General features: G+C 49.4%; 8 protein-coding genes across 8 annotated transcripts; 3 read left to right on the top strand and 5 right to left on the bottom strand.

Annotated features, from left to right (window-relative positions):
• Window positions 1-910: 910 nt before the first annotated feature.
• Window positions 911-3031, top strand: FOBCDRAFT_262990 (uncharacterized protein; the record flags this gene model as incomplete). Its single annotated transcript, XM_059611321.1, has 8 exons — window positions 911-984; window positions 1038-1539; window positions 1595-1654; window positions 1712-2043; window positions 2106-2217; window positions 2278-2393; window positions 2444-2591; window positions 2649-3031. The coding sequence occupies 8 exons, from the start codon at window positions 911-913 to the stop codon at window positions 2964-2966; spliced, it is 1662 nt and encodes a 553-aa protein (XP_059465578.1). The 3' UTR covers window positions 2967-3031.
• Window positions 3032-4980: 1949 nt separating this feature from the next.
• On the bottom strand, window positions 4981-9166 carry FOBCDRAFT_321739 (uncharacterized protein; the record flags this gene model as incomplete). Its single annotated transcript, XM_054706445.2, has 6 exons — window positions 4981-6088; window positions 6160-6401; window positions 6444-6980; window positions 7022-7175; window positions 7224-8482; window positions 8524-9166. 6 exons carry the CDS (start codon window positions 9164-9166, stop codon window positions 5129-5131), a joined length of 3795 nt encoding a protein of 1264 aa, XP_054562420.2. The 3' UTR covers window positions 4981-5128.
• Window positions 9167-9372: 206 nt separating this feature from the next.
• Window positions 9373-11896, bottom strand: FOBCDRAFT_228838 (uncharacterized protein). Its single transcript, XM_059609792.1, has 4 exons — window positions 11521-11896; window positions 11104-11478; window positions 9996-11057; window positions 9373-9954 (listed from the first exon to the last, which is right to left on the bottom strand). The coding sequence occupies exons 1-4, from the start codon at window positions 11741-11743 to the stop codon at window positions 9650-9652; spliced, it is 1965 nt and encodes a 654-aa protein (XP_059467740.1). The 5' UTR covers window positions 11744-11896; the 3' UTR covers window positions 9373-9649.
• Window positions 11897-12045: 149 nt separating this feature from the next.
• Window positions 12046-13053, bottom strand: FOBCDRAFT_228835 (mitochondrial 54S ribosomal protein YmL2). Its single transcript, XM_031189029.3, has 2 exons — window positions 12825-13053; window positions 12046-12781 (listed from the first exon to the last, which is right to left on the bottom strand). The coding sequence occupies exons 1-2, from the start codon at window positions 13030-13032 to the stop codon at window positions 12183-12185; spliced, it is 807 nt and encodes a 268-aa protein (XP_031036294.1). The 5' UTR covers window positions 13033-13053; the 3' UTR covers window positions 12046-12182.
• A 125-nt stretch (window positions 13054-13178) lies between these two features.
• Window positions 13179-13645, top strand: FOBCDRAFT_228834 (uncharacterized protein). Its single transcript, XM_031189030.3, has 2 exons — window positions 13179-13361; window positions 13404-13645. The coding sequence occupies exons 1-2, from the start codon at window positions 13196-13198 to the stop codon at window positions 13595-13597; spliced, it is 360 nt and encodes a 119-aa protein (XP_031036295.2). The 5' UTR covers window positions 13179-13195; the 3' UTR covers window positions 13598-13645.
• Window positions 13646-15003, bottom strand: FOBCDRAFT_228831 (uncharacterized protein). Its single transcript, XM_031189031.3, has 2 exons — window positions 14602-15003; window positions 13646-14558 (listed from the first exon to the last, which is right to left on the bottom strand). Exons 1-2 carry the CDS (start codon window positions 14666-14668, stop codon window positions 13849-13851), a joined length of 777 nt encoding a protein of 258 aa, XP_031036296.1. The 5' UTR covers window positions 14669-15003; the 3' UTR covers window positions 13646-13848.
• Window positions 15004-15356: 353 nt separating this feature from the next.
• Window positions 15357-19983, bottom strand: FOBCDRAFT_252072 (uncharacterized protein). The gene is made up of 8 exons (XM_059610988.1): window positions 19727-19983; window positions 18752-19634; window positions 17267-18708; window positions 16699-17221; window positions 16556-16640; window positions 15905-16017; window positions 15726-15855; window positions 15357-15682 (listed from the first exon to the last, which is right to left on the bottom strand). Exons 1-8 carry the CDS (start codon window positions 19970-19972, stop codon window positions 15535-15537), a joined length of 3570 nt encoding a protein of 1189 aa, XP_059467739.1. The 5' UTR covers window positions 19973-19983; the 3' UTR covers window positions 15357-15534.
• A 1514-nt stretch (window positions 19984-21497) lies between these two features.
• FOBCDRAFT_277750 (uncharacterized protein) lies at window positions 21498-21738 on the top strand (the record flags this gene model as incomplete). Its single annotated transcript, XM_031189036.3, has 2 exons — window positions 21498-21508; window positions 21552-21738. 2 exons carry the CDS (start codon window positions 21498-21500, stop codon window positions 21736-21738), a joined length of 198 nt encoding a protein of 65 aa, XP_031036301.3.
• Window positions 21739-22026: the final 288 nt, after the last annotated feature.

Raw genomic sequence — 22026 nt, 5'->3', positions numbered from 1 at the left:
CTGACTTACACCAAAATCCAGTCTCTTGTTTCCCACCCCCCATCCCCGTAACACATGACCACAGGAGTACAGAACCAATCACCACCGACTGCCAGATAAAGCAGTGAGTTTCTATGTATGACAAGAGGCCGTGCGTAGCTGGACAAACAACGCCTCTGCTGCGATAGTTTCAGCTCTGTTGATCGTCTGCTGCATGGACAGGAGGCAACCCGAGACTAGCATCATCTGCATTAGAGAGGTGAGCAACAAGCTTGTCAATGAATCTTGCACCTTTAATTTTATTTTTGTAATTGTACGAAGAGGGGTTGATGGAACTTGTTTCTTCATTGGTAGCATCTTGGACAAAGAAACGCCAAATCTCTATTCACACAGCCCGTGCCTCCCGCATGATGGTCTTTCCCCTTCGCAATATTGCAGATGCCGTTTCTAATTGGCTTGATTGTCTTGTTTTGAACGTGCAACTCAGGACATGTAACTGAGCTAATGTAGCTTCCAGCCATGGGGCGGGTATCCAAGCAAGTCTCCGTTAAGGATGCCCTGATGAGTGGCTGTTTTGGGATACACTGACCAGCACAGTATCCCTTTCCTCCTCTGCCTTGTTCCACAACTGAAACTATTGGGATTGACCGACATTTCATTCTATTGATGCCTTGTAATGACCCCACAGATGCGTGACGAGTCATATCGTTACCTATCATATCCTCACTGGCCTGCCGTGCATGGCAGGGCAGAAGGTCTAGGTTGTGATGCATCGGATAAGTCATACATGGGCTGCACTGCCTGCAAGGCTTCTATCCCGGGGTACTCATAGTACCAGCGCAGCTTAAGCTTCCTCATCTCCTGTCCGTCAGACGCTGAAACTTTCCATCTGACTTTCCTTCAACCTATATCGATTGAAGCTCAAAGAGATATGGCTTCTTCAGAGAACCCATCCCAATCCGGGAGCAGAACCCGTGTCATTGTCGGGTTAGATATTGGAACCACGTAAGTCATACAACACAACTCTTGATACTCACTTTGCTCACTCGAGTCTGTAGGTTTTCTGGAATTTCGTATGCAGTATTGACGCAAAACCCGGATCTACCGACATCCTTCTGGTGGGAAGTTGACGGCAGAAAGTCGCAGAAAATCCCAACCAAAATCGAGGTCTCTGAAATCCCTATCGAATGGTTTAAGCTTAGCCTGCTACATCGTGATGACCTACCAACGGATGTACGAAACTCACCGAAGTTTATTAAATTAAACAATACCCGGGAAGCTATGAATATCACAGCCGTCAATGCTACAGCGAATTACATTAGCAAGATCTGGAATGTCTTCCGTGACGAGCTTCAAAAAGAGTTCCCCGACCCTTATATCCAGTTAACAGTCACTGTTCCTGTGGTTTGGCCTAGCAATGCTCGTCAAAAGATGAATGAAGCCCTCCATGAAGCACGTATTCTCAATGAGAATGTGGTACTGGCTCCCAAATTCCTTGCCGAGCCAGAGGCTGCGGCTCTGGCATTCTTTTCTACGGCATACTACCTTCAAGAGACACAAGTAAGAACGACTTTCTATAATCCTGGTCATCTGTTTATGCTTAACACGCCCCTAGATCTCCAAACTTCAACCTGGACATGTTGTCATCGTTTGCGACTGTGGCGGCGGTACCGTTGTAAGTTTTTCGTCACCCTACCTAAGCTTCTTTGTTTGGTGCTCATCCCCCCTCAAGGACACGGGCGCCTATGAAATATGCTCCGTTCGCCCCTTCCGTGTCAAAGAGGTGCTTCCTGGCCAATGTATCCTTGCCGGAGCTTGCATTCTCGACGATGCATTCATGCAACTTCTAAAGGACAAGGTCGAGACGATGACCTCTCCCCGGGCATTCCAGACCTTGACAGAAAAGGATCTTCACGGCATAGTCTACAACCACTGGGAGCTTGATATAAAGGTGTGCTTTAATGACAATTTCCCAACCAAGCATATTTACCTGCCTATCAAGTGGGCTGCGAGCCGCTACAAAAGAATGCCCGTTGGCCAAGGAGACGATATCACATTCACCCAGTAAGTGACTGAGACTCGTGCAGTGTCTTATGAGCTGCAATGGATATACGTGATGCTAACAGGAAATTTAGTGGTGATCTTGCTTCGGTCTTTAACCCCATTGTGGGAAAGATCACAAGCCTGATCGAGATGGAGATGCAGAAAATCTCCAGCTCGCTTTCGAAGGACGTGTCGGTGAGTGAAATGTTTTTAAAGCTCGTATTGAGCGACGCCCACTAACATGAAGATCACCAGCACCTCATTGTGGCTGGAGGTTTCGGCCAGAATGGCTACCTGCGACAGAAAGTTGTGCAGACAGTGAACAGAGTTTCTCCCACCACCAACATTCTCGAATATCCAGATGGACAAGGGTAACTCTCCCACCCTTCCTCACACTCAGATAACTGACCGTGCCATGAAGGTGGAATGCTGTGTCCTGGGGAGCCGTTATCCAGGCTCTCAAAGCGCAGGCGATTCAGCAACCGGTGCTAATAACCTCAAGAATCGTCAGAGCTAGCTGGGGAGTGCGTGCTAGCCACGGGAACTCAGTCTTCTGGCTCGTCCATGACGTTAGTTTTTCCTTCAGGTTCATACTATTAATATATCACTAATAATCCTCTAAACAGAATGAATCCCTTGACGCCACCAGCCCTAATCTACGACCTATACCCGTAGAAGCTCTCTCGGCCGAGGATCCCGCCAGCAGTGAAGTTTTCAGTATTCGTGTCTGCCGCACACAGCAGAATGCAGGCCAATACCATCAAGATGTCTGTCGACTCAGCTGGAAGACCGTTGATGTTGGGTTGAAGTCCGACATGAATGCTGATCTGAAAGCCCCTTTGCAGATCGAATTTATATGGGACGGGGCAGAGATGGGATTCTCGCTGATTTATGGTGGTGTTCAGCAGAGCTCGGTGAAGGTCGAGCACAGTTGGGAATTTTGAGCGGCGGTTGCCTTTCGTTAAACCTAGACCCCATGCTTAGGGTTTGTCAACAATTGATCGTAGTGGAAGCAGATCTTGGTATAAATACCGAGGCTTATCTGGCCATGTCTTTCATCCAGTCAGGTAGTTTTGGAGATTGTCAATACAGGAGCGAGATTGAAGAATGTGTATATTCATGGATGTGCCCTAGTGATGAGACGTACCAGTGCAACAATTGACAGATCAACCTTTGCCCTCAGAACATCACTGATGCCGTCTCTTATCGGTTAATGGTCCTATTTTGAACCTTGTGGCTAGGAAATGGCAGATTGTACGTAGCTCACCCAAGTTCATCAAAGGAAGGAAGGACCGGGGATGCGGGGATGACAGTTGCCAAAGCTACAGCGGTATACATTCCCAAACTGTGGCTGCCTCGAGTAGAATTCTTTTCATCTTCAAAAGAAAATTTACAATACTTGTATTCAGCCTACGGTGCAATTTCTGTTGTTTGGCCTATATATGTTTGCCAACTGATGCTTGAGGCCATTCCTGAAGCACCTACATAGGGAGGAGACCAGGTGGGCTTTCACGAGAGAAGCCAGTTAACACAGTAGCTTTCCGAACCAATTAATTGGCATGCCCTGCAGAACTTCCATTCATCAACAATCAACTTTACGCCTGACCAAGGAGGATTTTAGTGGGAGGCGGCGGCAAAGCCTTGGGAGCTTTTGCTGACCTCGAAGCTAGCGTCGACTTGGGAGCTTCTTGAGTCAAAGGTAGTCGAGCAGCCTTGGGGGCATCGGAAACACGCGGCGCAAGAGCAGTGGCCAGAGCCCTAGCGATTATAGGTACCAGTGCAATAACTGGCAGAGGTGCCGACAGTGGGATAGGAGCAGCATAGGGTCCAGGAGCAACGCCAGGTACACCCCGAGCTACAGAAATCGGCACGAGGATAGGGTTAGGGGCGACGACGGGAGGAGATGCCACCGCTGGGGTCTTTGCAATTCGAGGAGTCTTTGCAGTCGACGGGATAATAGTGTTGCCCACCAAAGATCGAACACTTGGAAGAAGCGCGATCTTAGGAGTCGATCGAACTTTAGGCACACGACCTACGCTCGGTGTCGTTCTGACAAGAGGAGCATTGATGACAGTCGGAGTAACTTCAAGCCCGGGCGCTTGGGCGACATCGGGAGCACGATCGACTTCTGGAGCCGGTAGAGTCTGCGAGACCTGACGTGAACGAGGAGCTGCATCGGTCGTCGAAACCTGTCGAGAGCGAGGCGTGATACCAGCACGAGAAACTTGTCGCGAACGAGGCGATGGCATAACAAGAGGACTCTCGGGGATAGCAGGTAAGATTCGTGCTGGAGTTTCTGGGCTTCCTGGCGCTGGGCCGGTTTTTGGAGTGGTGACCCGGCCAACTTTCACAGGGTCGCCGTCTGGTATCTCCGTTGCAGTGGGAGTGACAGGACGGTTGAGCGTTGCATTCGACCCCTGACGACGGAGAGAAGCGTTGGAGCCCCGGCGGCCCAGAGTTGGAGTTGTAGGACGGCGGCCGAGGGTGGGCGTCGTTGGTCGACGGGTTGGAGTACTAGGACGTTCTGGTTGTCCCTTACGAATGGGACTGGTTCGTCGTTGAGAGGACTGTGTGCCCATTGCATAGCGAGGGGAGTCGGCCATGTTGACACGAATGTGAGTGATGGAGGATGTATGCTTCAAGCTGATCTTTAACAGGGCACAAGTCGGAGGGAAACTTAGAAATCCTCCAGCTCAGCTGAGAACTGCGGCATTATATGCCCTTCTGCAAGCTGCCAACTCATCGTCCTCCATACTCGATCCCTCATTCTGAAACAGGAATACACGGGAAAGTCCGGGCGGGTGGTCGCTTTGCTTTTTCTTTAGATGAATCAACCTCAACTATTCGTCAATCATGAGGCAATGTGATGCGTTGACTGGGATCTGTAAGTTTACCCCTGTCTTGACGGCTGATTAGCTCCCGGATGATGTGCAGCTCTAGTGTGAGACTGGGGTATCCCTGTAACGGATCGATGGATGAAGATGAGCATCACAGCCTTTTCCGACGAACAATCATATTCAGCAGCTAATTGGAGCACAGTTCCCGATTTTATAGGGAGAAACGAGTGAAAGATGTTGAACAATCAGTACTGTACCAGTGGTACTGTCTACTTCATCTTCCTCCAACTACTCTTACCACTCACCACCGTCCTCTTATTCTTCTCAGGAACCGTGTATCCTCTGTCCCTCTCCAATCGATGTCTTTCCCAAAAGTCACTCATTTCCTCTCTCAAGATTCCCTTCCCACTTCTTGAGTCCCTCTCCTCCCTCTGTCGCTCATTTCGTTGCGGCAGCATATCGGCAACCTTTGCAACAGCGGGCTTACACAGCGTTCTCCACACCCAAGACATCATGTGTCGGTACATGTGGGCAAGCCACTTGATCAGAAGTCGAGCATTTGTGCTAAAAGCTGCCACGAGAGAAAAGACCACGAGGGCGAAACTAGCGGGTAAAGAGATTGCGCCGATGGTCTTGAGCGACAGGTTATTCTCACCACCCCATTCTTGAGTGTTCATACCGAAGAGACCGGTAAAGAAGGTCAACGGGAGGAATATGACTGTAAATGTGGTAAAGATCATGACACTGCGACTTTGCGCACTTGCAAGGTCGGCATGAAGCCTACTCAGCCGTACCTCATCAACCTGCGCCTGTCGCTGAACCATCTGAAGCAGTTTGTCGTAGTCGTTCCTCGTACTCCGGACTCTCTGAATCATCTCTTGAGCTTGGTGTGTATACTCTGAGACTTTCTTGATTGCTTCACTCAGGAACAGTCTCCCGTTTGCAGTACGGTCACGCAGTTCCGGACGAGTGTAAGTAGAGAGCATAGAGCTGACGACTTTAGACTGACGCTCAAACAGATGAACCAGAATAAGAAGTTCATCCTCGATATCTCGAAGTTCAAGGAGAGCAGATGTGTTGTCCCGGTTATCCTCTTCTGCTCGACGGCCTTCGGCTTTATGGCGTGCTCTGATGGAACGAGCTTTGTTCTCAACTGGCTCATAGGCTGACGCTTTGTCACGGAATCCTTCGGCACGAAATGTTTTGAGCGATGAGGTGAGTTTTTCGGTCTAAAGGTTAGCATGGTTTACAAAATGAGATTGCATGATAAAACCGCGCAAAGTATGCGAGGGCGACATACCAGAACGCTGATGGCCTCTTCAAAGATTCGAAACACTTCAAGGTCTGGGTGCGAAGATCTGTCGAGGAGGACTGTAACAGCATGGAGGACTGCTAATGCCGCCAGGTCCAAAGCATTTTCGCATTGCCGGGTGAGATCGACGTTGACTTCGTTAAAGATGCTGTCGCGAAGATCTGCCTGCTGATACAGAGGCCCTTCAATAGCATCACCCTCCCGCTTCGGGAAGAAGGAGAGTAGGGTATCTGAGGGTCAGCTTAGGGTCAATTCAGGGATATATCACTTACGAGAGTCTATGGCCCAAAGCCACACCTGATCCACCATGAGAACATTACCGTTGAGTATAGAGTCCTCGCAACCCTCCTCGTCTTCCCCATCCTGGCTGCTGGTTTTGGATCGTCGACTACCACTTCCGCTACTCCCTGAACTACTGTTCGACATTTGCCCATGAAGTCCTGGCCCCAAACCGGGAGGAAATGTCCGTTCCTTTGTCAGTTTATACAGCATCTGATCATCATCTCGCGACCGAGTGTCCCTCAACGATGGATATCCGTACTGATCTAGTGTTCGCCGACAGTTGAGGGGTGGGTCGTGGCCCAAAAACTCCCAGATCACCTGTGATTCAAGAGAATCAGACTTTGCCACAGATTCGGGAACAGGTCTGGCTCGCCCATGGCCGAGACGCTGAAGGATGAGTTCTCGTCGGCGAATGAGTCGTTTGTACGAGTCAAAGTGAAGATACGGGAGGAAGAGACAGGTGTAAATTCCCCCTTCTGGCTTGGGCGATATCGATGATTGTTTCGAAGATCGACCTCGAGGTGACACTACACGGTCAGTTTGGACTGCAAGATATGAGTCAACTTACTGTGCCGAGGAGCTGAAAAGTAACAGCCTGGTTTCGCAAAGTACGCATAGTGTTGAGAGTGTCGCCCTCGAGAATGCCTCGTCGCCCAGAAGTCATTGTTGAACAGAGGAGCATAATTGCGGTTGTTTGCTGTCTGCAAAGTCTCGAATATTTTCTACTGAGGTCAGTCATCCTATCAACTAACTGTCTTCAGGCTGCTTACCGTCACCCAGCTGGGATTATTATACGGCAGATGAACCCACATAAACTTGCGGGTTTCAATGTGAGGTTTCGAAAACGCAACAGGTACTTCATCCACGATTACTGTCTCACTGGCTCTCCTCTCGCCATTATTAGCGGCCTTTCGGATAGCAACGATCGCTTCTGGCAGCCTCGGAGACGCATCGATATCGTCATCGTCACTGAAACCCTCTATGGTGCTTCGACTTCGCTGTGAGAATGGAGGAAAGTCCTTGTACTCGTATTGTGAGGCTTGAGTTCCCATGCTGACAGACCTGCTCAGAGATCGACCCATCCTTCCACGAGGAGGAGGTGATAGACGATCGACAGCCAAATCCTGCTCAAAATTGGCACGGATAAGCGGCGAAGGACGTCGCATTGGTGTTGAGTAGTGTGTGGGTGGTGATATCGCCGCTGGTGATAAAGGTGTGACGGGGGATCTTGCTCCCGTCTGAGGTGCTGACTCTGATCTTGTCTTTTCTGCATCAACAGGCCGTATGACAGGGGATGCAGGAGGACACAACTCGACAGATCCTTGCGAGATCCCAAGAGGGTTGTCGTGTGTTTCATCAGCAACTTTCTCAGTCGGCAGCATCGTTGTTTTCCCTCGATTCCTCAAGAACCTGCCTTCATCAACCGTCTCAACTTCGTTCAACCTCTCAGCCAAACACTCCTCTGGTCCCTTTCTCAAGAAATCTCGGAGTGGCAGTCGCGTAGACCAAGCTCGAATCGTCGCCACATCCAATGGTCCTGGGGGATCTTCAAAGAATCCGTGAACCTCGACGTTTACCTTTGACTCGAGATTCAGAGACCAATTTCCATCCTCACGAGAGTACTCATCTGCACGTCCGATCAGAGCCGACAACTGCTTGAGAAACAGACGCATCGTGTGCACATTATGACGCCCGAAAGAAGCAATATTGGCATGGTCGCTCTGAAGTGGGAGAATGGTCTCTTGTCGCATGCCAAGAATAGCAGACTTGATTGAGGTTAGTGGTGCGGTGAAGTAGACATCTCCCGAGCTGCCTGAAAGACGAGAGTCGATAGTCTCATATAGCGTCCAAATGCGAAATTCGTGTGCTATCGATTTAAAGTCGTCGTCTAGTTGGAGAAGAAGATTGTTTCCCACACGAAGGTCGTCGGTTATTGATGTCGGCATAGCCGCTGATAGTTGAAGCAGATTCTGAATACCCGTTGCAAGACTCGGCATGGCAAAGTAACTCGATCCTTGATGAGGAGTGCCTATTCTGTTAGCATGGGTCAATCAGAGATGGATCACTTACCAAAGAATGCAGCACCATAACATTGCCTGTAGATATCCTCAAACGACGGGTCTCTGCTCGCCTTTGTCAACACCATCTTGACAATAATACCGCCAATGCTATGTCCCACAAACACAACCGGTCTTTTCTGCTGCTCTCGTTTTCTCAAATTTCCCAACTCCTCCAACAATGCATCAGCCAGAGTACTCAGCCTCGTATCCTCAGTCGTCGATGGATGCTCATACAACAGAATCCGAGCTCGATCGGCTTCACGACGAAGTCCTTGGCGAACCCATGATGGAGCTGGTCGATCGGCATCAGAGGCTGCACCTTCGGCGTCGCGCATAGACAATGCTCCGTAGTATCGACTCATGAGACCATCGCGACTCCATGTTCGAAGGGGATCTGCTCCGGGACACGGAACAGTTACAATGTCGACAGTTGTTTGATCATGAGTGAGCTCTCCTTCTGGATCAATAATAAATCTGGCCTTTGACACCACCTCTCCTGTCTCCGTCGACTCTTCACTAATTTTCCCTTCAGGTTCTCTCCTTGTCGTGTAATCATTCAGTGGCGGAAGTTGACCTGGGGGACTCCCTGGGTTTACACGAACCGAGTCCTTGTCATTGCTGAGCTCAGGCTCAGGTGAGTCCACTGCATCCATATCAACAGTGTGAGTCCTATAATTTTCCCGGCGTCTTTGCCTGGGGAGTTTTGGTCGAGAGGCATGAGACATGAGAATGTTGATCGAAAGTCGTGAACCAGATGGTGTTGTTCGAAGTATCAACGGTATTCATATCACTCAAAAGTCACTCTGAGTCATCCGCACAAAACATCAGCCTGGCTTAGCCCGCTCGTGACAAAAGTCCATTTTCAAAATAATATCCGATTCCCATATCAATTGTTGATGTGCTAATATTATCTCTATAGGCTGACTCCGTAGATCCCAGAGTGGGGTGTCTGAGACAAGGTTAGTCAAATGACTGCACCACCTGAACCATCCCGATGACTGCCTGCTAACCCGTTTCAACCCATCCCAGTAACCACCAATGCTTTTTAAACACCATCGATAAATAGCATGCAGATGTGCGATGCCGAAATGCGCCCTCAACTCCAACCAAAAGGTATGTATCCGAACCAAACGCCTTTACTGCAGTGAAAAATCCCCGATAGTAGTGCAGTGCACCACAGAATCCATGTATAGTCGATTCTCGACCTTGCACGTCTGTCCTGGTCTAACAACAAACATGCCATTGGGGCCAAGATTAAATGTCTTTTCGTTCATCGTGACCCGAATCTTTCCTGAGGCGACGGAGCATGTTCGCAGTTTGTCGTCTTCAACAGCCCAATGATTAGCGCTACCAGGTTTGAGAACCATGATGTTGAAGCTGACGTCCTCGGAAACGGTGACGGGTTGACCGCTGGTGAGATACGAGTTGGAATAGGCGACATCTGTCCTGTTAGCTGCGCCTCACGGACAACGGGAAACTCACTGTCTGAGGAAGATTCATCCTTTATCCTTCCTGGAGCAACCTCCCAATCCTCCATTTCCAATTCAACGCCGATTTCAGGTCTGCCCATGATGGTAAGTGTTTGGTCTCTCATGGCAACATCATTCCCAGAAGAACGTCTTTTTCTTCGCTTTGGCTGGACCTCGGTCATGGTGTCGACACCCTTAAAATCGTCGAGATCCATCGGAGGATTCAGTTCCCAAGAAGAAGACCTCGATGAACCAGAAGCCCCTCGTCCCAGTTTTGGCTCAGGACACCAGTCACAGCCGTTTGAGCGTCGCTGCAGATGACACCAATATCTGCATCCCACGCAAGACTCTAGAGCAGAAAATGCTTGTTTCGCTGACGCAGACATGCCAATTGGGAGACGGATGCAGGGTTGCGATAGTCGTGCAGATGGTCGAGTGGTATTAACCGTACACTGCTCGCTACCAACCACAACTGTACCTGTGAGATATGCTACTGCACAGGAATAATGAGTGACATCCAGGTTGCTTCCCCGGTGGGTATGCTTCCAACTCTCGGGCAGCTCGCGTCTGCGAGGCAATGTCAACATGAAATCGATGTCCTCTCGTTGGTGAGACTTTTGGGCTGGACTGAGGTGTTGGTGGAGATATTGCTTCACCTCCGATTCTTGCATAGCTTGAGGCAGGTAGGTGCGATCCTGTGAGCGTGTTGTCTTTTTTTCCTGTTCGGCAGCTCGAGATACTCGGTTTTGCTGGAATGAAGCGAACACAGACAATCCTGGATCAACTGGAGGTGGCGCATCAGGAGGGAGTGGGTTTCTGGAAACAACAATCCCGGGTGTACCTCCAGGACCATCCTTCTGATAGCTACCGACCTTGGACAATGTGCCATCTCCGTTGTCATTGAATGTCGTCGAACAATGGCCAGCGCCAAAATGTCCACCAAGACCATTGAGTTTGCCAAACACGCGGCGGCAATCTCGCACAGGACATACGTATGGAAGTTCAGGGTCATCGTGAAGTTTGTAGTTTGCCGGAATAAGTGCCCCGCGAGCAGAGGTAGAACCACCTTCGGAGACTGAGTATGTTAGATCAGCTCGGTGCAGTTGATTTCGAGGACCTACAAGGATATACAGTGTAGGCTCGACCAGGTTCAGCCATGATGATTGCCTCCAATCGAGTATCAGGTACTAACGAATCAGGCGATCTTGCTGGTCCAGGTGTTGGTGATGGTGTCCCTTGACCAGTGTACTTTTTGAGCAACTCGGCCCCGGTGAGAGAAACCACCGGAGATTGAGATGAATGATGCATGGCGCTCTTCTTGATAGCTGCACTGTTGATCTCAGCTAATTGTTTAGCGACTTCGTCTTCCGTAAAGCGACGAGCTTCACGAACACGTGCGTAATCAGCGGGAGTCCTTTTTGGGAGAAGGTCTGAGGGTGAGTTTCTCTTTTGAGGGATCACTTGAGACGATTCGGAAGCCTTTGAGAGGTATTGTGCTGGTCATGTCAGAAATGAACGACGCCTTAAAAGAGACATACACTGTCTACGTTCCCATTCAGACTGAGCTGCTTGAATTCGAGGGTTACTTGATAGTATACCAGCCGCTGAAGCTTTGACGGCTGCGCTACCGACGATGTCGCTGACGATACGTGAAGGTTCCGGGATGTTGACGTTGGCTTTGAGGGCTGGATTCCATGGTATAAAGCCTGTGTTCTTTGTCATTGAAGGGTCTTCATTGCCGGGCATTGTAGGGTCAAGCATTGGCTGTAGGTTGCGAAAAATCCCATGGGCGAGTGCAGAAACGGACTGAGAAGTGAAATGAAGGAACGAATAAGAAGCCCAAGTCGGGTTGCACACGGGTGAGATGAAACGCTGTGAGTGAGGCTGATGATGAAAGTGAACTGGAGACGCGCCGACGCGAACGAGGTTATAGCGCGGTTAGGGGCCTAATGTACCTCGCTGCAGAAATAAGGTGCGAGATACCTCTCCAGGTCCCCTCCAACAGTGACCTCTCCGCCAACGCAGTATTATCACAATTAACGTTACATGCAATTAATACTGTTTGGGAATTTACAAACAGATCTATTTTCAGGTTCACTTCTACTGCAGTGATTCATGATTTCGACATGTCTCATAATGTACAGCTATACATACACTTGTCCACCTATTCTACAGCAGCCTCTTCTGTCGCATCTAACGGCTATTTCTTCTTTGAAGCCTTCTTCGCCTTCTTAGCTTGCTTCTGGCTAAGCATCTTGACAGCCTTAATCTCCCCACCACTCTCAGCCCTCTTCTGCTCCGCCTTTCTCTGCCCCTCGAGTTCCCTCTCCCGTCTCCATCGTCTATGTCTGAACCACTGCTTTCGCGTCCTGAACCTCTTGGTCTTGAGGCCCGTCGTCTTGGCCAGCTTTCCAATAGCCCAGTTATCTTCACGATAACTGTAGTCCTTTCGCAGCTTGAGCAATCTGTCTGGTTCGCCCGCTTCGACACGGTTGACCTGGAAGGGTATTCCGGACGGCGAGATCTCGGGTTGGGCGGCGACTTCTTTGATGGGGAAGGCGGTCATGTTTAGTTTTCGCTTGCGCTGGGCGTGAGCGGGATATGGTAGCGTGTCGTTCTTGTCAAAGACCACGCCGATGTATTTGCGGTCGGGGTGTAGCGAGGGATCGCGGTAGTATTTGACGTATCCGGTTGCCATTGCGTGAATGGTATGATCTCGGCCCATGATGCAGTTCTCTCCAGGCCACCAATGCGTACCACGCTGTTTGTAGAGGATGTTTCCAGGAATGACGAATTGATCTAAAGGTCAGCCCAGCCCGGTCCATTCACAGCGTAAACATACCTCCTGTACGCTTTGCACCGAGCTTCTTTGGAATACCCCTCTTGGGCTTCTTCTTGTATGCTCCCTGTGACTTGACCGAGGCAAATCGATGACCTTGGACGAGGGAATTGGCCAATTGGACACCTAGAGGAGTGACAGGTGTGAAAGCCGGCCTGGCTAGACTAGCCACAGCAGCCAATATTGGCCGCTGCATCGTAAGGAACCTCATGCCGGCGATTCGTGACGATATGGGCTGAGTGAGGTTAGCAACGCTTGATCCTCAATTGATGGAGTTTTTGCGCTTAGTCATCGCTTATCGATAAGGATGTGGACAGCTTCCCTAAACTCCAGTTGTAACATCAACATTGGTCTGTAGAATAATCATCAACAAAATGCAGTATCTTTTTGCTGTTCTGTCTCTCTTGACTTTGGTCAATGCCCAATTTGGCGGCTTCTTTGATCAAATGTTTAATCAGCAAGGAGGCCACGAACACCATCAAGCGCAACAGCAAAACAACCCAAGCGATGCGAACCACTACAAGCAGAATTACGAGAACTGTAAGTACATTTACCACCTTTTGACTTTGCTAACATGTACAGCTGTCTGCGACAAATACCTCTGCCCCGATACTCTCGCATGCGTCCACTTTCCTCACCATTGTCCCTGCGCTTGGGATGCTCAGCAAGAAAAGTTCGAATTAGCTAAGGGACAGCGTCTTTGTGTTTCTCGTGGTGGATTCCGGCCAGGCGAAACAGCTCGAAAGATTGAATTAGCAAGAAAGGGATTACTGTGAACCATCGGCAATAAGCATAACGACACCACGAACGACACCAGTTACGAGTGGATAATCGTAAATATTAGGAAATGAAACATGACCTCTACCGATGAGACTATGTGCCCTTTGTCTCCATCAGAATCTTGAAAGCGAGCGAGTAATCAGATAACCTCACACTCCTCCTCTGCCAACGCCCAATAATGATATCCTCAAAACTCCATCCTAATGCCCTAGCCAGCTCACAACCCTTATCATGCTTCCCCAGCACCCTACGCAGTACCGTTGGGCACGCGCGGTACCTGTGGCACAGGCGGCACCTCACCCTCGTCATCCTCATCCTCATCCGGGAGCGTCTCGGGGTGGCCCAGGAGCTGGGCCACATTTTTCATTTCGTAGTGTCTCTTTCGGAGCTGTTCAAACTTTCTGTGCTTCTCACGCTCCTCGGGAGACATGCCCGCCAGCTCCTCCTCCGCGTTGTGGCCGATGCTGCTCTCGTCGTCGACGTGGACGCTCTTTTCGCTGCGGGGTGACGGCGCGCCCGCTTCCGGGATCTCCTCTTCCGGTTCGCCCAGCGAAAGGCCCGGAATGTCATCTTCACGGCTTGGACGTGAATTCTTAAGACGAGCACCAGCGTCCGCCAGAGGATCCTCGTCTTCGTCCGACGGGTCTTCGGCTGGGTCGTAGTGTTTGGCATAGGGAGTCTTTGGTTCTGTGATCTTCATGGTAGAGGAGCGCTCCTGCTCCGTGAGGTAGAGGTTTGCCTCGTCCCACTTGAGCCGCTGGGAGGGTTCGAGAACGTCTCCGATGGAACCGTTGGCACCTGATTGTCGGCGGGATCCAGAGGGGCGAGCTCCAGAAGAGGAACGACGGTGACCAGCGTTGATTTGAGTGTTGGCGATGGTGAGCTCCTTGTCGCTGGCAGGTCGATCGTGGTTCGGTGAAGTGGGAGGAGATTTCTGATACGAGTTCTTGAGGATGCCTAGAAATGTTAGAGAGGTCACAAATGGTGTCAGGCAGCTCACCTCGAGGTCGTTGAGGAGGATGGGTGGGAGGCGAGTGCGCCGGGGGAGAATCAACAGCAGAAGCCATTTTGGTATAGTCGGAAGCTTGAGTTGAAAGGGTTAAAGCCAGAGCTGAAGCCCAAGGCGTTGTATCTGAGATAAAGTGCGGTTGAACGTGGTGTTTGCCTGTGATGTAGTCGCGAGATCAGGTTGAAAGATGAAACACTGTGCTCGTGAGCAGATCATCAGTAAAAGAGGCGGGGAGGGCCTATAACATCCAATGACGCAGTGGCCTGAGACCCCAGGATTTGGAGGGGCTGGTACGTACCAAGCCTTGATTAACGGCGTGTGATGCTAAACGAATGATGGCGATATATGAAGATAATAAGGATTTCTCTGTTAATCCCGTTATTCTAACCTTTTCAGTCATTTTTTTTTGGTCGTACATAACGGTTGTGACGGGGAATACCCTTGTCGTCCCATTTCTAGTACACCCTCTTTGATGCAAGAAACATCTGGAATATCGTGAGATTACGCACGTGAATGCATTAACGAGTTGTTATCTCGCGATTAGAAGTTTGTTATCACAATTGTATTCTCATCATCTTGAGATTGCAATATGGCAAATCATGAAAAGACCTGATATCGTTATTCGCACCGTCAACTTGCCGGCCTCAAAATACGTCATTTTCACAATGACAGGGTCGTCACACAGCCGAATGTTTAGAGGGGAATGGTTGGATGCGATGCAACCTCGTTCGTCATTCGAAAAACCACTCAAACTTGAATGATTGGCCATCTCTACGATGAGATGAAACGATATTGATCTTCCTTGGTCTAGATCTTGTAAACCGCTCATGCCAGCATACCATCAGCGGCATGCATCTTGCCAGCAAACTCCAGATAATGCAGCCCAGAAGCATGTCAACTACTTGGTTGAGTTGTGAGTTGTTCTCAATCATCTGTAAGCAGCCTCACCACCTTTGCCTGCTTGTCCTCCAACTCAGAGTTCTTCTTCTTCAAAGCCCGGTTCTCAGCCTCCAAAGCCTCAACACGTTCCATCAGACGCCCAAGAAGATTTGGTGTTGGAAGTTCCCGCGGCCTTGGAGTTACCTGAATCGCTGTCGGCAAATGAATAGTTAAACTCTTTCTGCCATGGTTTCTTACCTCCCAGCTGAGTGTTGTCGCGAGTTGTCTCAGCAGGGTTTTTGGATTCATTTGCTTCAAAAAGATGAATGGTGCCTCGAGTCTTATTGACCCAGTCTCTGCGTCCTCCTGGACCGATCAGTTTCTAGCTTGTCTGATGCCTTCCGCTTCAGTCCACTGGTGTGCTTGGAGTTCATCTCAATTAATTCTACTGTAAGAGATGGTCGTACGCTGTTATTCAACACATCAGTTTCGCTATTACCGGTGGGGTTGATGAACTTACCGGATGAACTAGAATTTGAATAAAGTGAAATGAGCGACATACGAGTAAAGAATCAGATGACCATACGCTGAATAAAGATACGAGATGAATGTGACAATAAAGGGGTGTTGGAAAGTTGAAAGGAAGAAGAGAGTATGGTCCAGGTGAAGGCGAAGAACAGCTTGAAGCAGGCACCATGAATCAGAGATGAGGCTATTGAAAGGTGCCGGCTGCTAGCACTGGCAATCTCATCAATCAATGCAAGTTCTGCTTGTAAGCCTGCTTCCTCGAATGTCTACAGCCTCTCCCATTGATCAAGGTGTACTTCTGCAGGCTCCTCACAAACACCTCCGCGAGTGACCCAGCCAGACGCAACGAGCTGGGCAACGAGTTTCCACTCATCACTGGTAGCTCATGGGCTGGTAGGGACTACTGTATCAAGACTTATTTCGAGCATCACTGGATCATGAACGAGTTTGCTAACTAGGTATCGATTTAACTAAACTAACGATTACACGCTTGCAGAGTGGACTACCTAACTGACGACATACTTACCAACCACCTTACCAGACTTCAGGTTGTGGCCCATTCATCCAGCTAATCGGAACTCTTCTCATTGTGGCCACTCTCTTCATCACGGCTTCCACCCATGCTATAATACTTGCCAAAGACGCGAGTCTCCAGATCAGAGACACCGCCCGTAGACTTACGAGCCTGGCGACGGAAATAGATACGCTTAGCCCATTTCCAAGATTCAATGCCAAGGAAGAAGAGCACAGCCTCAACAAAAACAATACCCCATTCCCAAGAGATAGGGGCATGCTTAAAGACGACGGTGTTGAGTCCAGGGATATAAATGATGGGGAACATGGTAACAAAACCAGCGATAATGGCCCAGAACAGGAAGGGGTTCCTCCACACATCGTAGATCCACTGAGTGAAGTACTTCTTGCTCTTGGGTTGCATTCGGAAGAAAGACCTTCTCATGTTGATCATCTCCCAGGCGAGGAATAGGGCAAACCAGGTCAAGCATGCAAAAGTTGTTGAACGAGCACGGAAAATGACCCTGCAGTCTTCACTGTATGTGTTGTTGCAGTTCTCTCCAATGTCATCAGCGCCATTGCCAAAGCCGTACAAAACAAGGACGAATGAAGCGAGGCAAAGGGCTGACATCCAAAGGCCGTAGACGACCATGTCAAGCATGAGTTCAGGAGTAAATACACCTTGTTTCAACTACACAGGTTAGCAGGATTTCATAAAGAGAAGGGCAAAACATACGTTTTGAGGAGGACGCTGCATGATATCTGGGGCGGCAATCTCAAAGCCAAGACCCATATCAGGCATACCAGATGTGATCATGATGATCCAGAGAATCTCGACAGGTGCCAAGGGGAAAACCGACAGATTGTTCTTATCCTTGAAAGCAAGACCGATCAGGAGTGTACAAGCTTGGGCAATATTCTCAGCCAAAACGTGCAGAATGAACTTCTGAATATTGTCAAACATTCTTCGGCCTTCTTCAACAGCATTCAGAATAGAAGCAAAGTTATCATCAGTCAAGACAATGTCGGACGCTTCCTTGGCAACATCAGATCCAGCCTGTCCCATAGCAATACCCACGTCTGATCGCTTCAAACTGGGCGAGTCATTGACACCATCACCGGTCATGGCGACGAAAGCCTTGCGGCGATGAAGGGCTTCAATCATACGGACTTTGGTCTGAGGGGCACAGCGGGCGACGACAAGAGGCAGAAGTGGAAGCTGATCAATTTCATCGTCGGACAGCTTGTCAAATTCTGAAGCAGCCATAACCATGACCTTGGCGACATCCTTGGGGATCTCGGACATCTTGGCAGGTAAAATACCAACTTCCAAAGCGATAGCACGAGCTGTTTCAGGGTGATCACCAGTAAGCATGTGAACGCTGACACCAGCTTCGTGACATTTTCGGACTGATGGGGCAGATTCAGGGCGAGGAGGATCGTACAGGCCGATGAGGCCACGGAAGACAAGGTCTTTCTCGAAGAGTCCACGATCAAGTTCAGCCTCGTTATCTTCGACGTGTGGGATATCCGTTCGGCTGGCAAGAGCAAGAACACGGAGACCAAGTCGAGCCAGAGATTCCATGTTGCTCAAAACATCTTCCTTGATGGCATCGGTGAACTCGAGAATCTCGTCGCCAGCAGCATAGACGGGGCATGAAGTCAAGACACGCTCAACCGCACCCTTTGTGAAAACCCACTGCTTTTGAGATTCGCTGTCGTGGAAAATGACGGACATCTTCTTGACATCTGAATCAAAGGGGAATTCGGCAACTTCATGCCAGCGGGGGTTATCGCCAGACGACAATCGCATGCGGTTCCAGTTGAATCGAGAAGCAAATACTTGCATAGCAATCTCGGTTGGGTCTCCACGAGCATGCCACTCGCCTTCAATCTCGTGGACAGTAGCAAGATTGGCAAGTGAAGCAACGTTGAGGTACTCGACGAGGCTTGGATCTTGAGCAGGCTGGGAAGCGGGGTCGATTGATGTACCTTCGGACTTTTCATTCTGGAAGTCGATGTTCTTGGGCTGGTCCTCGGTGAGGGTGATATCTCCGAGGGTAGGGTTGAATGGTTCATTGGAAGCGCCAACAGAGTATGTGCCGCGTCCAGGGATCCAAGCCTTCTTGACGATCATGGTACCTTGGGTAAGAGTTCCGGTCTTGTCAGAGCAAATGTCTAAAAGGTTAGCTATGTTTGCATAACACCGAGTGGTACTTACTGGTTACACCACCCAGAGCTTCCAAACTCTTCAGGTTGCGGACAATGACATGTCTCTGGACCATACGCTTGGTACCAGCAGCCATGGTAATGGTGAGAACAACAATCAGAGAAGCTGGGATCATAGAGAGACCAGTTGCCACAGCATAAATGATGACTTCCCTCTGCGACTTGAAATCATTGGCTGCCAGAACAATAATAGCACACACAATGGCCGTTCCGAGAAGAATGATTGCCAGCTTGGAGAGCTTGCGCTGAAGAGGAGTACCGACATTGACACCAAGGAATCGCCCAACAGCATCAGAACCGGTCAAGGTCCAAGCTTGCATCCAGCGACCAAAGTTGGTGTTACCCTCGGCATCCCTCTTTGGCTGTCGGCGCTTGGAAGACTTGCCACGAAGAGCAACAGCAATTTGACCAATCTCAGTATAGGTACCGGTAGCAAAGACAATGCCTCGAGCTCGTCCCTTTGTCACAGTAGACGAGCTATAAGCAACGTTGAGTCGATCACCAGGGCCAGTATCATCTGGAAAGGTCTTGTTGATCTCTTTGCGAACAGGTAGAGACTCGCCAGTGAGAAGTGCTTCGTTGGTTTCAAAGTTGACAGCCTCGACAAGACGGATATCTGCTGGAATGGTGTCGCCAGTCTTGAGCTCAACCATGTCACCAGGGACAATCTCAGCAGTCACGACAACTTGAGTGTTACCGTTACGGACAGCGTGAGCGGTGGGAGAGCTAAGAGAACGCAGAGAATCCATAGTCTTGGCGGCTTGAAACTCTTGGAGGAAGCCAACGACAATATTGAGCACAATGACGGCGGCTACTACACCACCTTCAATCCAAGACTTGATACCAAAAGAGGCAGCCATGGCAAGGATGAGAACCTGTCCCCCAAAGGGCAAATGAGCGACTCTACCGTTATCTCTAAAGCTTCCTTTCAAGTATACTCGAAGGAAGCCTGTGGAAGGTAACTTACTAGAGTCAAGGCATTTGCGATCTGCCCGATAAAGATCTTGAGAGGTTGAACACCTTCTTGTTCGCCGAATTCGTTTCGTCCATAAGTCTCGAGACGCTGCTTGGCCTCGGATTCAGTGAGACCATCATCGAGATTACCATTAAGCTCCTGGGCAACCTGCTCAAAGGTAAGAGCATGAGCAGGTGCCGTCATGGGAGAGTTGGCTTGGCCCGAGATGTGAGGCTTCTCTTCTTCGTTCTGGCCCATTTTGACAGTTGATGAAGAGGAATGAGTTGAGAATTTTAGAAAGAGGAGAGGGAGAAGCCCTTTTAAGCTGCACCTTCACTGGGGATCAACTTCAAGAAACCTTCCAAGTATGACACCGGTGGACCAAGGTGGATGTGCCAAGAGTTACCATCACAGGAGGTGCATGCGAAACAAAGGTTGCGCCAAGGTCGCTCATGGTTAAACAATTTTATTTGGAGGAGAATTTTTATATGTGGAGATGATTGGCATTCAGAGTAATATGCCAAGACGATACGTCGGAGGATGTAAGCCGCATTGTGTTGAGGCGGTTTGGAGGTTCGAGTGTTGAAGATATTGCCACCTGAGTTGGTAACATGTGTGATGAATGTCTGTTTTGAGTACTTGGAAGCCTGGAGGGTTTCAAGATTAACTCACATTTAGCTATCATGAAGCTTAAACAACCTTAAATTGAAGCAGGCTGTGAATCATTGTATAGACAACCAGCGATGCGCCAAGTTTATCTCAAGAGCTTAAAGTCATTAGTGGTGGTCCTTGCTTCTTGGCGTTGCTGGGTCCTCCAACCTGGTTCTTTCGATAGGGCACATGGCAATGACATAATTTGACGCTGAAAACAGTTATTCTTGGTCTTTTTGAGACTCAGAAGTGCTCAGACAGTCGTAGAAACGTTTCGTATTCATTATCTCGGTACTTGTTAAGCTTCAAGTCATTTTTAGATCAAATTCTGAGAGAAACAAAGGTATCGGAAAAGCGGATCTCTCCATCGGGGAGTCGGTCTTCACCTCCTACCTTCAAGGGTCTAAACAATCCCCAGATTCCCGTCTCCGCGATATGTGAGATAAGATTCGGCAATTACGTAGTAGTCTTGGACGTTTAAGAACCAGGATTAAAAAATGTAGTTATTATTCGTATTATATGACAGCACTTACGTAAGAGAAGAGAAAAGAGATGTTGGCCTCTTATTCGTCCTTCCTGATTCATCATGGCGCGGTGGTAGAGGAAGTACAGCCCTCCTACCGAAGGTACCCTACCTGCCAAGGTTCATTGTGCTGAGGTTGGCTCTCGCCCGCTCAACCGGTGCAAAGCTAAGATAGCGGCTTCACAGCCTCAGCCTTCTGATACCAACTGATACCAAACATCAACTTCGCAACACTTGCCAAGCTCTGCCAAGACAATAAACATCTCGTCATTTGCCCTAAAGCTGAATCACTCTCACGGCTCGGAATACTCATCAATCAATGGTCAGAACTGTTGATGACAGCCATGCCGTTGCGATATTCCGAACCGGCACCAAACAATCACCCTGATGTTCTAGAACCAGGTCTTGGGCTTGTAGCCACGACTGCAAGCACTTTAATCAGTCTCGATTGCTATAATTGAAGTCACATGCCGCGACCATTATCAGGCAATTCTCGCACTTGTCAATCTGACTACTGAACCCTCACAAAACACCGCATTTTCGTTTCTATCGCTGAAAATGGAGCCAGTTGGGATCATTCTGCTCGTGCTTTTTCTCTTTATCATTATCATGGGTCCTCTGTATGTCTTCCACAGTCAAATTGGCCACTGCTAACTGAAAAAGAGTATGCTTCAGAATGAGCGTGCGGAGAGCGTCGGAGAAGGTTTTCAATCCCCAACCTAATCAACTGGACAATGCCCGTCGAAAACTCAGCACCGTTACAACCTCAACGGTCGTTCCACAAACGAATCCCGATCCCACCGCCGACATTGAAGCTCAGACTCCACTGTCCGGGTTCGGTGAATGGTGAGTGCATCCACTTCCGGTCAAGAGATACGGAAGTCTTGTCTCCGCTTTCATGCTTCTCGGCCGGAGCCTGCACGGGCCGCTCCTTGGATCTTGCTGACATTCTCAGTCCCATCTGCATAGGTCCTCTTGTTCCAGAACCAGTACACACCGTCAACGCCCACCCACGTCCGATTCTCGAAAAAGTTTCAACAGTGACGTCTCACGAGACAAATCAAGCCAAACCCGGTCCAAGTGTACAAACGACGACCGATGAGGCTGAAGACGACATCATGACGATAAACACGTGCGG

This window comes from Fusarium oxysporum, chromosome VIII (genome assembly GCF_013085055.1).
Source record: "Fusarium oxysporum Fo47 chromosome VIII, complete sequence".
NCBI lineage: Eukaryota > Fungi > Ascomycota > Sordariomycetes > Hypocreales > Nectriaceae > Fusarium > Fusarium oxysporum.
Note: the sequence above shows the minus strand (reverse complement) of the source record. Positions and strands in the feature narration are given on the sequence as shown.

Coding starts and splice junctions, on each gene's coding strand:
- FOBCDRAFT_228838 (XM_059609792.1), bottom strand. CDS start 11,743: ATGCTTGACCCTACAATGCCCGGCAATGAAGACCCTTCAATGACAAAG. Junction 11,058..11,103: donor AGCCTACACTGTATATCCTT/GTAGGTCCTCGA, acceptor TAACATACTCAG/TCTCCGAAGGTGGTTCTACC. Junction 9,955..9,995: donor GGATGAATCTTCCTCAGACA/GTGAGTTTCCCG, acceptor CTAACAGGACAG/ATGTCGCCTATTCCAACTCG.
- FOBCDRAFT_228835 (XM_031189029.3), bottom strand. CDS start 13,032: ATGAGGTTCCTTACGATGCAGCGGCCAATATTGGCTGCTGTGGCTAGT. Junction 12,782..12,824: donor CGGTGCAAAGCGTACAGGAG/GTATGTTTACGC, acceptor GCTGACCTTTAG/ATCAATTCGTCATTCCTGGA.
- FOBCDRAFT_228834 (XM_031189030.3), top strand. CDS start 13,196: ATGCAGTATCTTTTTGCTGTTCTGTCTCTCTTGACTTTGGTCAATGCC. Junction 13,362..13,403: donor CAAGCAGAATTACGAGAACT/GTAAGTACATTT, acceptor TAACATGTACAG/CTGTCTGCGACAAATACCTC.
- FOBCDRAFT_228831 (XM_031189031.3), bottom strand. CDS start 14,668: ATGGCTTCTGCTGTTGATTCTCCCCCGGCGCACTCGCCTCCCACCCAT. Junction 14,559..14,601: donor TCCTCCTCAACGACCTCGAG/GTGAGCTGCCTG, acceptor TAACATTTCTAG/GCATCCTCAAGAACTCGTAT.
- FOBCDRAFT_252072 (XM_059610988.1), bottom strand. CDS start 19,972: ATGGGCCAGAACGAAGAAGAGAAGCCTCACATCTCGGGCCAAGCCAAC. Junction 18,709..18,751: donor AGCTCTGGGTGGTGTAACCA/GTAAGTACCACT, acceptor CTAACCTTTTAG/ACATTTGCTCTGACAAGACC. Junction 15,683..15,725: donor AAGAAACCATGGCAGAAAGA/GTTTAACTATTC, acceptor GGTAACTCCAAG/GCCGCGGGAACTTCCAACAC.